Below are 16,732 nucleotides of genomic sequence, written 5' to 3'. Positions count from 1 at the left end.
CACCTGCGGCCTGCATTACATAGGGTTCTCCAAGCAAAGTCTCTTAAGTCTGTCAGGAATTCTCCCTGAATATTGCTTTGTGAGGACCAAATAATCCTTGCTGGTTTAACCATAGTGGTAGATTTTTAGGTCTTGCATCCCAGGACCTTCTTCACACACCAGTCTGACATGATTAAACTGAAATATTGTTCCAAGTAGTGGCAAACACGACTCACTCATATATTATTTAAACAAAAACCAGGGGTAGGTATCAGCAAGCCTTTATTTGCAAATATTGCACCATAATAATGATGTTTAACCATGTAATAACAAAGCTTTATCTTGTATAACCAATGTGATAACAAGCCAGCTATCATCTATCTGATAACAAATATCTTCTTGTATAACCCATGTGATACGATGGATCTGTTATTACCCATGAGAGAACATGTGTCTCTCTTGCATAACCCATGTGATAGGAAGCATCTATCCTGTATAACACATGTGATAACAAACCTCTATCTTGTATAACCCATGTGATAACAAACCTCTATCTTGTATAACCCATGTGATAACAAGCCATTCCCTTGTATAACCCATGTGATAACAAGCCTCTACCTTGTATAACCCATATGATAACAAGCTTCTATCTGATGGAAGCAGGTGTGTAATACTGACTGAAGATACTGGGGAAATAAACATCACTCCTTTCTGTTGCCTCCCAGCCATCTGACCCCTTTATTGCTGTTGTGTTCTATTGTGACCACAATAAATGGATAAAGCCTGGAGACTCATAGGATATTAAAATCACTGACAATCTGTATTATGTATCTTTAGTTTATTAGTTTATTTTTTGCATGTGGAAACATTACTTTTTAGGGGGAATTCAGTTTATTCTGCTTCAGCACTGTTTACAGAATGCAAAAGTATGACTGTCTGCTAAATTATCACAGTGTTGGCAGCACTTACACATGCCATGTACAGACAAAGTAAACATGTGACTGAGACATAATGTAGGTGCAATAAGTTGTTTCATTATGGGGATATTGTATCTAGTAGAGATGACTATCAACTGTGATCATTTGATATAGTAATTACAGACAAAACTCCATCAATATCTGTGTTTAGATCAGTTGATTTCTTTGCTGAAAATATTTCAAAATGATCATATTATTCATAGATCATGTAATTGTGTGGAGATTACCTACACTGATTCACAAAGTGTGAAACATGTCTGTCGCGACAATCTTCCTCATTACTTGAAACCTAACACAAGCTCTTTCACTTGAAATAGGAACAATGAACACACAGAATTGACTATCAGAGCATCAGCTGGCCTCAGCAGTAGAGGTCTCTCTTATATCCCATTAAGGGCTTTCTTTCTGGTATAGGTATCTGTAGGAGCCATCCATAATGTATGGATGTCTCTAGGGGATTCCTGCAATGTATGGGTGTCTGCAGGGGCCAACTATGATGTAGGATGTCTGTTGGGGCCATGTGTAATGTATTCATGTCAGCATGGTATATTTGTGATAAACTAGTGTCTCTGGAGGCCTTCCACAATGTATGGGAGTCTGTTGGGGCCACCAATGTTTGGGTTTCTTTCAGGTCCTTGTCATGTATGGATGTCTGTGGGGCCATCTACGATGTACAGGTGTCTGTCAGCTCCTCTTGTTATACACAGGTGTCTGCTGGGGTCCACCTTTTATGTATGGGTGTCTGTAGAGGCCTCCGACAATGTATGGGTGTCTGTAATGTATGAGACAAATGGCTGGGAGGCAGGTATCATGAAAAACACTACCTCTAACAAAAGTTATAACAACTGTGAACAACTAATAACAAAACAAGATACATAAAATAAATATAATGAAACACATCACTTATCACAGTCAAAAATGTGGTTTAATGTAAACTGACTCTGCCCACCCACCCCTGACAGTCTCCAATAGTTCTCATACAATAGATGAACAGAACTATGCATTGTACACCGACCCCAACTAGGAAAGGGAGATAACTCATTAGAAACACCTCAGACTAGACTCAGTTCTTGAAAAAGGCTCAAATAAACAATGTTGAGGCATTTATTAGTAGCATTTGGTATCCAGGCTATTTTATCTATTTAAAGGGTGCTGGTCACAAAAAATAGGACAAAAGGCTGAAAAGAGTGTTTTTGACCATTTGAACCTTTTTTGGGGGGGGATACCAATCCTTGATCTGTATTAAAAATTAACCATTTCATATTCCCAGTGTAGGGAGAGCAGGTTTGAGAATGTTTAGTGAACACTTGCTCTCTTTATTTCTTGTCAAACTGGACAATAAAACATTCAAAATAAAAAATATGATTCATAGCAGTGGTTGGTTCTGACGTGACGAAAAAGAAACGCAATTTCTGAAAAAAAAATTAAGTAAATATTCATGTTTATGTCTTCTATTTAACAACTTGACAAAAATGTAGAGTTTTTCTTCTTTTGCTGTCCAGTATATAACATTACTACTATTGTATGTTTGACTGGATAGGCAGATATATGGTTGTTTGATGGAACTATATTTTGTGTGTTTGATCAACCAAAGCAAGAAGGCAACAATCACAGACATTTTCTTCATCAAGTTCTTGCATTTTATAAGATGGATGGCATGGTAGTGAGGTGGAGGGAGAATGGAGGGAGAAGAAGAAGAAAAAAATCCAATAATTAAAAAATTATAGCTCAGATAATGCAAAAATATTCTTACCAGGGAATGTCTGAAATGTTATCATATGTAAATATGTGCACACATCAACAAGGAATGTATTTATATCTGCAAGATTAATCTTCAGATGTAAGTTGATATGCTGTGAAAGGGTGTAAATATTATCAATAAAGCTTATCACTAACCAGTATAAATAAATACATTGGGCCATGAATGCTGAATTTTCTAATGCATTAAGGCCTTTTCATTGCCATTCATAACAAGCTCAATATCATCACAAAACACACTCATTACTCATTCATACATTGATTCACCAAATCAATATATGCTTCAAGTATCATGAGAAAACATTTAAATTCTCAGAAAATCAACACATCAGTTATTTCTTAGCATACAGCTTCAACGTGCAAAATACTTAATCAAACCTTACATTATTTTTAAAACAATTCAAATAAAGTGAAAGACTCTACAAATGCCTTCTCATATGTCCTTGAGACTAAATTGTTATAAGCAAAGCCTTTCAGTCAAGGTTGCCTTGATCGAATCTTTACAATGTAAGTTAACAATCTTGGTCTGGCACTTGAATGATCTAAACAAATAAAGGGGTGGTGAAATAATGATGTAATTCACAACCAAAAATGTTTATTTTTAAGCATTTGTATAATATCGAGAAATTGAAACATTTTTTCTTAAGTTACAATTGGACCACATTTTCAACTGACACTTCCTTATTGACAGTTTTAAGTCTTAGCAACTCAAATTTGTCCACATGCTTCCTGAAAATAAGATTTCAAAGTTGTCATGGTTACAGTAAGGGGAAATAATTGTGCATAGTATCTTTGTTAAGCTCCTCCTCATATACTGGAAAAATAGGTTGTATATTTTTTCTCACTGTGAGGATACATTTGCATGGAAATATATGAGAACACCACAGACACTCAACACGCATAGGCTTGACAAGATAAACACATCCAAAAAAGGCTTGAGGAGATCACCGACACATATCACACATAAGCTTGACAATATCACAGCTGGTGAAACAGTTGAGCAAAGGTAGAACAGTATTGAGCATAGCAATCACTCAGATGTAAAATATATCAAAATACTGGTGATACGATTCAACAGAATACTGTGCAAATATGGGTGAACTATTTACACTGTTAAAGGGTGACGCATCTCTGACAATTTGGCTGGGACTGCCATCTCAGTTATCCAGACAATACGTTTATTAATGGGTCTAACCACTAACTTTACACATAACAATACAAGAAAGACATGTTTCAGGTAACACCTTATGACAGACATATGTTTGTAAAATTGAGAACTGTGTATGTTGAAAGTGGAGTATTAAAATGGATACATGGATACATTTTTAAGAAAGTGCCTACAGTTCCAACAAGTTTCATCAGATCATGCAGATATTGCAGTCCTATAAGAAGATATGATTTTTATCTGTGTACAGCTTAAGGGCTGAATGTATATATGATTTTGATATAACACAGTGACTAAATTTTTATTACTGAAATATGTCTGTCACCCTTTATTCTTTCAGCAGGTGGCTGAAAGGAAAACATTTATCTGTTCAAGAGAAAACTTAACTTGGCATCCCTTTTATGAAAATAACACAGATCTGTCTAACCCCACCCCCCTACCCCTTCTTTAAAATATCTATACCTTTGATATGTTGATATATCTGTCTACCCCTCCTCATTTATTTAAATCTGTGGATCCATACCTGTCAGAGGTCCAGGCCATGTGTTGAAGAGCAGTAAGAGGATAGACCCAGTCTAATAGTCAGGGACATTATTGCTCAACATTATTGCTTCAGTTGTTATGTGTTGTTATATCCATGTAAGGAGTGTATAAATCAATATATACAGTACACTGACCCTTACTGCTACAACAGACATCATCAGTGTCAACATAGTTAAACAGGTTTAGTGGTAAACGTAATAAAGTTGCACGTTAATCCTTCCCAAGAAACCCTGGTTACCATGGTTACCATAAAGATGCTTTAGGGAAGAGGATTTCAAATATAAGAATCAGCTGATATTTGACAGTACTGTTATTTAGTTTCAGTCCAAAGAGACACTAGCATTGGTACTAATGACTGCACTCTAATCTTTTGGGAATCTTTTGACAATGTTGGAACATATTACTTTGTCTGCAAAGAGAATGTATTTGGCACATACAAAAAACCTGGTGCTACCTCATCCATAAGTCCTGCTGCAATATTGACAATATCGTCCTGCTCAGCCATTTGTCAGAAGACCTTTCCTTGGTAAACTTTCAAAGTGAATAAAGGGGCGACTGGGAAAGGATTCATTTCATAAAACATAAATTCCCATTTCAAACACCACAATCTCAGTATGATTCAATATGACCCTAAAATATATAATGAAAAATATTTGCATATACCATCCAATGGCATCTATGTCTACTTTGGCAAAATTTTCAAACTCTCCAAGAACTTCCAGGTTATTCTGCAAGCGAGGAACATATAGTTCATTTTGTCAGTTGTTTGGTACCAAGAAAGTGGAGACTTATCATGGATACATGTACTAATGATATATACATTAATTGCAACATAATTGGTGTAGGTTGGCTTCTTTCTCCATGATCTCATTCCACAAAGTGACATAGTGTTACGATAGTCGTAACTTTATGTTAATGTATGTGAGTTACGATCACCTTAGCGCAACACATGGTTTGTGGAATGAGTCACTGGTCCTGGTCACTGGTCTGACTATTGATGCAGAAAAGGCTGGTGATATTACTCTTGGAAGAGCTGGAATAACGTCAGGACCTTGGGTGAAGGAAATATCTACCATTGTAAGGCAGGAATGTTTTGATGATTCAGGAATGCCAACATGTCTTCTGTCTCTTGGTCTAAAGCTAAATGTGAGCTGGCGCATCCCACTGGGGCTACATTGGTTCCCATTACTTTGACAACACAGGGGGAATAGATCAGTAATTTGAATAAATGTTCATTTTACTGACCATGCATTAAAAAGTATTGCTATTTTCATTGAAAAAATGTTCTGTTCAACAATATTTTGACACTATATGGTTAGGAGGAAGCAAAACAACAAGTCCTTAGACATTGGAACCATTCCAGCAGTGTTTTAAGATTTCCTTTGAATTAGTATCACACTTTGCCTAGTCAGTCATCATCAGAAGAGTACAGATTCAATGGCTTGGGCTTGTACGTCTGCTTTCTTTTCTGACTCATCAACAAGGTAAAGTCAGAGGATTTTGCAAAAGTCGCACTCCTCCTTACAAGCGGGTGTTCGTACACACTGTGAATTGGCTCTTCTTCAAGGGAGGTAACAGTGGATCTCTGAAACAAATGAACAGGACGCCGGAGGAGGCGTCGTGGAGGCCGCGAGAACCTGCGTCGGAGTGCCTCTTCTTCCTGTTTGTGTTCATTTAGTCCCTCCTCACAGTAACTGATGAAGGATTCCAGCATGTCGCGACGGTTTGTCTTGAAGAACTTGCGTCGGGAAATCTCAAAACAGGCATCAACAAAACCCTGGAATCCCAAACCTGAAATGAAAAAGAGAGATATCATTGTATGCAAGCTGACAAAGACATATTCAACATACACAGTAAATCTTTCGCATTTGCAGTTATAACTTATTAGGCGTGCTATTGTTCATCAACACTGCTTATCTTTGATCGAGTGAGTACATGTATTGTTTTACGCCTCTTTCAGCAATATTCCAGCAATATCATGGTGTGGGAACACCAGAAATGAGTTGTGTATGATTGCGACAAATATGGAGTAGTTTCTGAAATTGATGTGGTCTTCTTGCATCACTGGATCATAATCAAAGGACATCATGTTCTACTGTTATAAAGGGGGCAGTTGGGTAGCCTAGTAATCAAAGCATTAGCTCATGATGCCAAACACCTGGGCTCGATCCCCACATGGGTACAATGTGGGAAACACATTTCTGGTGTCCCGGCCATGATATTGCTGGTATATTGCTCAAATTGGCGCAAACCTACACTCACTCGCTCACTGTGATAAAGGCTGCAACTGTGTCCGTTTGGCAGAATTTGGACAAAAGCATTTGAACTTAAGTTCTCTTTCGAATGTTGATCAAACCAGCCCGGAGGAATTGGTTTCGTGTATGTTATGTTTTGAAATTTGGGACTGACGAAAAAATGATATGCAGATTCAGATCTGTTAGGCATGATTTAACAGTTTTCATGACTTAGACAAATAAATGACCTTGACATTTGACTTACCTGATGTACGATCAGGGTTCATGAACTCCCATTTCCTTTGATAATCTATGTACAGGATGTCCACTGATGCATTGGTTACTCCTCTACGATTCAGACGACATTTTCTGATACCGTAAATAATAAAAAGGTTACTGATAACCTTTCAAACCTTAATACAACCAAAATCCAAACATATACATCACAAAGAAATAACAGAACAGAGAATAAAAATCTATCAAAACAATGTGAACTTGTTTAATAATTTTGTCCATATCTGATAGGTCTAAAAACAACATTGACTATGATAAGGGTTTTAACTCAGTATCATAAATAACCTTCACTTAAAAACTCCACTTATTAATCAGACTATGATCTATGACAGACAATTCACAGGAAAATAATTTACCTTGCAAACATTCTGAAAGCTGTGGGTCCAATCCGATGAGCTCCTCGCACACCTAGTGACTTTGTAAACAGTGTAGCAAGTCTCTCCATCAGACGCAGGTGGTCAAACTGGGACCCATAGACATCAGGAAATATCTGCTTCAAACACGACCCTTCTTCATCCTTCTTCTCTTCCTCCTCTTCCTCTTCTTCATCTTCTCCCCCACCTGAGTCATCATCTTCCCGCCCACTGTCACCCTCCTCCATTTTGTTGTCAGAGTCTGTGGCTCGATCATCAGAATCGGTTTTCCCATCGCTGTCGTCTCCACTTTTGTCATTGCTGTCATCCTTCTTGTCGTCATTGTCAACCTCCATGCTGGGGTCCATGATCCTGATGGCCGTTTCCTTGACAACGGTCATCTCCTCCATCTTGATAATGATGGCTGTCTCTCCCTGTCTCTGCTGGTTGTTGGCATTGTTGAGATTTCTCTGTCGGCGATGTCTGCAGCTGATGATGAAGTTGCCATTAACGTTTTGTCCATGAGAGTTACCCCAACAATGATGAAGACAATTAAAATGTTGATGATGAGGATAATGACCTAGACAGTCATGAATATGGAAAGTCAATGAAGATACTGCTGTCTGAACAGACTGATAATTGGAAATGTCCTTCATACAAAGAATTTGAGATAATAATCAACATGATATTGTGTCATTGATAATATCATATATAAACTATTGCTAGGAAATAGTTTTTATTTACACAGACAACAAACAAAGTTATGTCCATATTCAGGAGTAGGGTTTAAACGGTACACTATTACCAAGGTGCAGTGTGGCCTTTGGTTCATTACTTGAGATATTATGCTGCAGAAAAGAAAATAGCCCGGTTCTACTAATACCGAGGTCTACCACTTCATACCATCATTGTTTAAGACACTGTTTTGTCAGAAGTATTTTTCTTTCAGACATTTTTTTTCATATTTGCTCCGAGATGCTGTTCAGATATTCATAGATAGTCGACTGAGTTAACCAGTTATCTGTGTGATCGATATCAATAGCCAATTGCAAGCCTAGGTAAGACTTACTTTTTACGTGTGAATTTGTTTTTGGGCACAACAAGGAGTAGGGAGTCCCTGACAAGAGGAACTTTGACCTCTTCATCCTTGAGACTCTCGACACACTCAAACACCCCGGGCACCACCTCCTGCTCACCGAAGATGCTGAGACTGGGATTGGCGTTCACCTCCAGCAAGATCGGCTTCAGGCTCTTCAACAGCAGGATGTCAAAACCGAGAATCTGAAGTCATTGAAAAACAAGAGTCAAGACAAACAATCATGCATTGTATTTTAGGCCACTGACACATATACAATTACATACAGAGTTGCAATACATGTTGTACGGATATACATTAGGACATGATAAATAAATAATTAACATATAGCTTGATCACATAGGTTGGATTCATCATTAGTTGTTAATATACTGAAACATCACTTTCACAGCAATAAAGACGTTGTTCATCCATACATTGTTACTGCCCCAACTTCTAAATGCCTCTCAAAGATAACATACTGACCATAAAAAATATGGATCAACGGTATTTTGAAACATATGTTTCAAGTGGAGATAGAGCACATAATTAAATAGTGAGTGAGTTGGGTTTTACGCCACTTTAGGCAATATTCCAGGATCGTCATGGCCAGGGACACAAGAAATGGACTTCACATTTACATAACCATGATGCTTAACTCTTTTTAAGACAGAGAGATTATATGCTATCCTGCTGTCTCAGGGCTGGTAACATTGTCAAGAGGTGACTCCGACAACTGGTTAGTTCCTTTCACAATCTGAAACACATTAGCATGTGTTTACACCACTGGCATGTGTTTCCTTAGACTGTCTAACAGTGCCTGAACAATATTATTTTCCCCACTGCCAAGCTCTCTCTGCAATGCGTTAGCCCTAAATGAAGCAAGTCTAGATTTCCTCGGGTTCAGCATCTGTGGTCTCGCTGGGTCTCCTTTACAAAATAAACAGGTTTATGTTTTACTATCAATATTACACAAGCAGAATGCAGAGTCTATGTGTTAGTCTAGCGTTTCCTATTTCAGTTCATTCAAAATGGGAGAAATTGCTAAGGGGAACAGTGCGTGTGTGTCGGGGGGGAGAGGAGAGAGGGTATCTTTCTTCTTTACATACAGCAATCTCTAATAGGCAGTATTTTCACCTACAGTTTTTGCTGGTTGCTGTACATACAAGCCATGCTTGGTTGGAGGTATGAATAAAAGGGAACTTGTTACGATAGAAAACATTTACTTCTCAAGTCAAGGATTGGGAGGCCATTTTCTTTGATTGTTAAGTGCAGCTGTTCATTACTTCGTGAAGATCTGGTTTAGGACTGGTTTGAATGTCCACAAAGACAGTCATAACAAAGCTTAGGAATGCCACTGATATGCATGGTCACAGTTTTATTTCATATTTATTTTGGTCATTTGTTCAACTCCAGTTCATACAAACCTAGGGCATATAGACTGGTTCCATTTGTCGTTCCAACTCCTTCTTAACCAGATTTAAGCAACTTGAAATTCCAGTCCCTTTTCAGAATAGTTCTTTACAAACGGACACACAAGCTATTGTTTAAAAATATTTGATAGGTGTGGATTAGATCAATGCTTAATAAACAGAATGTGGTGAACCCAAATATCTGGAGGCAAAAGTAAATTGATGAAATCAAACATTGATGTTTTCAGTGTCTTGAAAGAAAATAGATGAGAGAGCTTAATAAATAGACCCCGATATTTTGACACCCAAGTAACATTGAAGAAATCAATATTGATGTTTTCAGTATCTTTAAAAAAATTGATAAGAGAGCTTAATAAATTGAAGATCACCTTTCCCAATATTTTGACACTGACGTAACACTGAAGAAATCAATTTGGATGTTTCCATTGCTAGAAATAAAATTAATGTTCAGACCCTTCAGACTCAGAGAGCACAATAAAATATTCCACTCAAAGCAACAACAGATACAACACAAGTAACCATTTTGAGTTAAGTTTGGTTACTGTGGTAAATATCAGTAAACAGCCACTGGGATCCACACCCAACAATAAAGGACTTTCTCATTGCTGACTACAAATAAAATATTAATCAAATCTCCCTGCTGTGGGCAGGTTGTGTCACGAGTCTGCCTGGCCCATGTACTTTTGCACAAACCTGCTCTCCAGCTTAATGGCTGTAGGGATTGACCATTTTGTTTCTCAACACTTTGTTGTCTCTCATAATATTTGGCACACACTTTAAATACTCAACATAATTTTGTATCTAACTTCAATTAGAATGGGTTTTCCTATAGACTGAGGTTTTTACAAAATACGAAAATAACTGACACATAAAATGGAAGTCATTTTATATCAAAGTGAACATGCTTAAACAGCCTTCACATACAGGCATTGACACAAAATATCTACAGTTTGAAGAAAGTCTAGAATTTCTCTCTGGTATGTATAAATATCTTCTAAAAATTACCATATATCCTGAGTCACTTAGATTTCACGGTCCATGTCCTACAAAGAAAATGGCTGATGTTGCGATGCCAATTGTTTGTGTCTGTGAAATGGATGCAAACTGATCTCATTGTGCTTATATGTATAATTTACTGCTGAACTTCCAATAAATTTGACATACCATTCACAGACCTGAACTTTGTGGAAGAGTCACTTGCTTTACCCACAATGCATCATATATGAAATATATAAAAAAATCAAGGTAGAAGAATCTTTCTCTTGTCACACAGTCCATTTACAAACTATTCTTTTACGTAAGAATGTTAAAAGAATTGGTTTATTCTTCTCTAGCAACTGCTTCTTTAGTTTGTAAAATCCATTAAACATTCATTGCTTGACATCACTACAGAATGCCATTTTCAGCTTTACAACTAGCACAAACTGCACCAGTCAAAGCACTGAAACATCTGGTTGTTTATATTCTAGCCTAGAATTAGAAACATTGTCTGAAATTCACTTGTCGTTTTAGTTCCTTTTCAAGACAGAAATGAGATGAGCCAATTTATATGCTTTTTACCCTTGTCCCAACAAGAAGCTTTGATTCTGATTGGCTGATTACAAAAATCACCTGACCAGACTTCTAATGAGTGAGTCTAGTTTTATGCCACTATTAGCAATATCATGGGGACACCGGAAATGGCCTTCACATATTGCACCCATGTGAGGATCAAACCAAGATCTTCACTGTGATGAGTAAATGCTTCATCCACTAGGCTGCCTCACCACCCAGACCTTTAATGAAGGTGCCCCACCGTGAGATATCACACTAAAGTCAGAACAATTCATAAAGCTGGATAATGAAACAGCCTGGAACTCTGATTTCAGGTGAACTACAAGACCTTTAATGAAGGTGCCCCACCGCGATATCACACTAAAGTCAGAACAATTCATAAAGCTGGATAATGAAACAGCCTGGAACTCTGACTTCAGGTGAGCTACAAGACCTTTAATGAAGGTGCCCCAGAGTAAGATATCACACTAAAGTCAGAACAATTCATAAAGCTGGATAATGAAACAGCCTGGAACTCTGACTTCAGGTGAGCTACAAGACCTTTAATGAAGATCCCCCACCGTGAGATATCACTCTAAAGTCAGAACAATTCGTAAAGAAGCTGGATAATGAAACAGCCTGGAACTCTGACTTCAGGTGAGCTACAAGTAAGGAAGCCATGTCCACAAACTGAAACCTGCACAGAGGACTTCATGAACTGATTATCATATCACAAATAGCATCAATAATGGTTATTTATTCATGGCAACCTGTGGTGTAGTGTATTTATTCCCCAATGGACATGACATGCTATTCTGCCAGGGACTAAGGCTACAGAAACGGCGATACTATGATACTCCAAAATTTAGAAGTGTGACATACAAATCAAACAGAACAGATCATGAATATTGAAAGTCAATGGATATGTCAGTGACAGAGGCCATTGAAGTACTTTGTTGGACTGTTATTGGCTTGTTGAATAGCTATTCATATGTTCGGCTTCACTCTTTAATCTGGTTTAGCTCTCATTGTCAGCTTACTCATACCAAACATTTCCTTTGCTGAATAGGATATATACGACTCAAAAGAATCCAAGAAACAGTGGTAATTAGAGGTCACATGCCTTTAGTCAGTATGTACTGAGTTTGGGTGCAAAATAATGATTTCTTTATAATCAAAGACCTTGGTGTTCCTTGGAGTCTCTTGAGTAGTATATGTACTCACAGAATAAGAAACAGTGCCATGGCACAGTTGCTTACCTATATTTGTAGTGAACAGTTTACAGAGTTGTCAAAGAAAGCCCAACAACAAAATCTTAAACTATATATCATAACAAAAATCTTTCATGCATGTTATGTTACAGAGTGCGGGGTAATTCTATGTTTTCAATGTTTGTTTCTGTCAGATGTATGCCAGGTTCCATCTGATAGGACAATCTGAGCCTTTTCTGGTGGGTATGATGCCAGATGCATTGGTTTGGGACTCACCTGGCTGGAACCTAGGTTTCATATACAGGTCCCTGTCAGTAATTGAAGGAATTACGGCAAATTTGAAGGAATTGCATCTCAAATGTAAACATACTCAGCCTACTCGTGGAACAACTGCAGCCATATCGGCAGTTTTGAGGTAATAACATAAACACAGAGCCCCTTTGGAAGCAATGTCGGTAATACTGGAAACATGCTTGGCCATTTTCGGAGACTTAATCAGCTCCATTCTATGATTTGTCACTCACATCCGGCAACTCACACACCAAAACATGGCATCACTGGAAGAGGCACCCATCTCGATGAGTTTTGTTTTTAGTTCCTACTATTTCCTGTTTATAATTATCCATCTTTGACCATCCCTGTTGGTTGTGTTTAGGTATGAGGTGTTGTCTAGGCTGTAGGTTATTTTTTTAGGAAAAGATCATCACTGCTGAAGAGTGTCATTCATGCACCTTGAGGTTGGTTACATCTGACCGAATAAGACACTTGCAAGAAAAACCATGTCGCTCTGTGCAATCTGAAAATTATCACATTCTGTCAACAGATGTCATTTGTAGATGAAGCATACATCAATTAATCAAGACAAGTTAGTAACAAGAGAACCATCACACAGTTTATCATACAAAAACGATACGACCACAATGGTGCAACGGAAGCTGCCATCTTCTGGAATGGACAAGTGAAACCATATTTGTTGAGAGTTGATCTTCAGCACATAATTCACAGAATAATACATTCGCTGAAATGATTCTTTCTACGAAATGCAAAGAATTTTGGAAAACTATTTGATAGCAGATACGCATGCAAACTTTTCTGATATTTTGCGGAATCGCGGAATCTACTAATAAAACCATTATTTGTTGACCACAGATCTAGTCCATAATACTCCATATAAAAATTCATGAAGTGGTATATGAGCCAAAATTATTCTTCCTATGAAGGGCAATGGACAAATTTAAACAATTTCCAGACACATTTGCACAAAATATTTTATGTTATGTCTAGCACACGTTCATAATCATTGGCATGACTTCCAGTGTTCAGATGTAAACAACCCCAAAGGGTATGACTTATGACAATCTTCTGCAGTGACGATCTTTACCTAAATAGGCAATCTATAGTCCTGACAACATCTCATACAGAACGCTTTCAACAGGGGTGGTTAAAAATGGATAATTATAAAAATGAAATAGTAGGAACTAAGAACAAAACTCACTGAGACGGGTGCTTCTTCCAGTGACATCATGTTTTGATGTGCAAGTTGCCAGACATCAGTGACAAATCACAGAACAGAGATGAAAAATCTCCGAAGATGGCCAAGCATGTTTCAAGTATTAATGACATTGCTTCTGATAGGGGTGTTGTCTTTATGTTATTTCCGCTAAACTACCAATATCCCTACAATTGTTCCTCGAGTGGGCTGCATTTGTTTACATCTGAGATGCAATTCCTTCAAATTTGCTGTAATTGCTTCAGTTAGTTAGGAGGCCTAATATACAGTGGCGTATTGTTGCAAGAACCTTTCTGGATAAGCCTCAAACAGAACTAGATTAGCATTAGCCATATTGTGTTTGGTGTGTGTTTAACAGATTCCCAATAAATTGATGCTCAGTTATTAGCCAGTTGATTGCTACCACATCCGCACTCTTGTCATTATACATGGTTTTGGTTTAAAGCATTTTATCCAAAGTTTATCCATTTTCCTCAGCAACAAATTACTCACTTAATTCAAGTGACTGTGGATATGTATAATGTCTAAGTAAAGCATTCATTCCCAAAAACCATTCAGTGAACCACTGTAGGTAAAAAACAAAACATGATGTATATATGACAAGCAAACATCTAAAACAAAATCAAAATCTAATCATAGGCCAATGACCTATGGACAAATTCTACAGTTATGAAAGCACTCTCTTGACCTCTAGAATGTATGTGACTTAAGACTGGTAAATATAAGAGATCAAGATGATATTCTCCTTCTACTGGACTCCACCCATTCAACAAACATTGTTACAAGTATAAGTAGATGTGCCATATATATGTATATTACACCAAGGGCTACATATAGGGCATACATTCTTCAATCCTAAAGCCATTGGCACAAGCCTTTATTCCATTATGGAAGAATCCAACCGTCACCAAATGTTTGCAGCACTGTTCTATGATTGTATGTTTTATAATGTAAGCATTAGGTCCTGAGAAACATTCCACCAGAACCATGCAACCTGTATCCTGACCCAAGCATGTGTCCCAGCACTAGGGATCACCTGAGTGAGTGAGTGAGTGAGTGAGTGAGTGAGTGAGTGAGTGAGTGAGTGAGTGAGTGAGTGAGTGAGTGAGAGAAACTTTGGTTTTAGCAAACTTCCATCAATATTCCATCAACATCCTGGTCAGGGTGCCTAGAAATGGGCTTCAAACATTGTACCCGGTTCTTCAGTGTGATGAGCACTTTTACCTCTTGGCTATCCAACACACCCAGGGTAGAACAGCCTTCAGCATCCATAAAAGGCAACTATGCTTGTCATAAGAGGCAACTAATGGGATCGGGTGGTGAGGCTTGCACACATATCATTGGTTCCCAATTGCACTGATCGATGCTCATGTTCTTGATCACTGGATAGTCTGGTCCAGACTTGATTATTTACAGACTGACACCATATGACTACTGAGTGTGGCATAAAACTAAACTCACTCACTCAACCCACCTGTTCGTAGATAACGTCACTGGTATCTTCGAGGTTAACATGTCAGCAGATATATGCTCTCAGCAGCAAGCATGCTACCATTAAGTCTCAGGTGATGTATTTCAAATAAACTTGATCTTTTTGGGGGGTAAATTTTGTCCATGAAAGGACGCAAATTTTAAAAATGTACAAACAATTTTTATTGTGATATACTGAAATAATTTTGCTTAGGAACTACATAAAATAAATTCATGCATGATTTTTCATTTCCTGGAGTTTGAAATGTCTGCCTTATTATGCCTCAGTCATTAATATAGAGTCATCCTTCCTTGATACATCATCACTTATGGCTGCAATATTGAACATGTGACATTAAATTTTGACTCGTTCACTTCCTTGATACAAATCTATTGGATTTGTTGAAGGAAACAGAAAAGAATAATAATCATTAGTTTAAATGATTATTTTTTAAAAATACATTGCTGCACATCATAATGATTTCAACAACTACAACTGCAGATAATGTCAAAAATTATAAGATTGATAACCATGAAATAACTGCAAAGCTAAACACTACCAATTGCACTTCCATTTCCACATGTCAGAATAAATGTAGACTGCAATATCATCTGTTCACATGTATTTAATTTTGCATGATAAAATCTGTACCTATTGCTTCGGGAAGGAACCATATCATGTTCCTAATTTAATATGTCATCTTCTAATATATTATATATATGTACAGATTATATCATTTTTTGTGACTACAAAATGTAGCTAGTTTGGTAATCTGTTGAAAGCATGGGGTGTTATTTCTTAAATTTTTATGCTATCTTTTAAGACATATTCACAAGGATTTGTTTTCTCAAGCACACAAGGTGCTGTCAGCAGAAATCATTTAGTTTACTAATCTTTTTGACCTACTAATGAATTGGCTTTCAGTGATATTTCTATAGTTTTACCAAAGACAGTCAATAAATTACATCAGATAGAGCTAAATAACCTACATCTAAGGGTATTAATAGACCTGAAACCTCATTATAAAGCAGCTCTTAGACTGCATTGTCATAAAAACAAGTGGTTAAGTTTGGACTATGCTAGATTTAAATTGGTTCACAGAAAACCATTTATTAGAGATACAGCCCTAAAGGTGTAAAAACATATGTATACCATTTCTGCTTTATAGTGAGGATGTAAAGAGAGGGGAACTCCAT

General features: G+C 37.4%; 1 protein-coding gene across 1 annotated transcript in view; it reads right to left on the bottom strand.

Annotated features, from left to right (window-relative positions):
* Positions 1-5,750: 5,750 nt before the first annotated feature.
* The window catches only part of LOC137272248 (tubulin polyglutamylase TTLL11-like), a 35,406-nt gene continuing 24,424 nt past the window's right edge, over positions 5,751-16,732 (bottom strand). The window contains exons 4-7 of the mRNA XM_067804608.1: positions 8,373-8,584; positions 7,307-7,792; positions 6,922-7,025; positions 5,751-6,213 (exon numbers count right to left, since the gene is read on the bottom strand). Of these exons, the coding sequence (XP_067660709.1) occupies positions 5,831-6,213; positions 6,922-7,025; positions 7,307-7,792; positions 8,373-8,584 (1,185 nt within the window). The 3' untranslated portion in view covers positions 5,751-5,830. The remainder of the gene's footprint in view (positions 6,214-6,921; positions 7,026-7,306; positions 7,793-8,372; positions 8,585-16,732) is intronic.

The sequence above is a fragment of the Haliotis asinina genome, chromosome 2, assembly GCF_037392515.1.
Source record: "Haliotis asinina isolate JCU_RB_2024 chromosome 2, JCU_Hal_asi_v2, whole genome shotgun sequence".
NCBI lineage: Eukaryota > Metazoa > Mollusca > Gastropoda > Lepetellida > Haliotidae > Haliotis > Haliotis asinina.
This window is presented reverse-complemented; position numbering and strand designations above follow the sequence as displayed.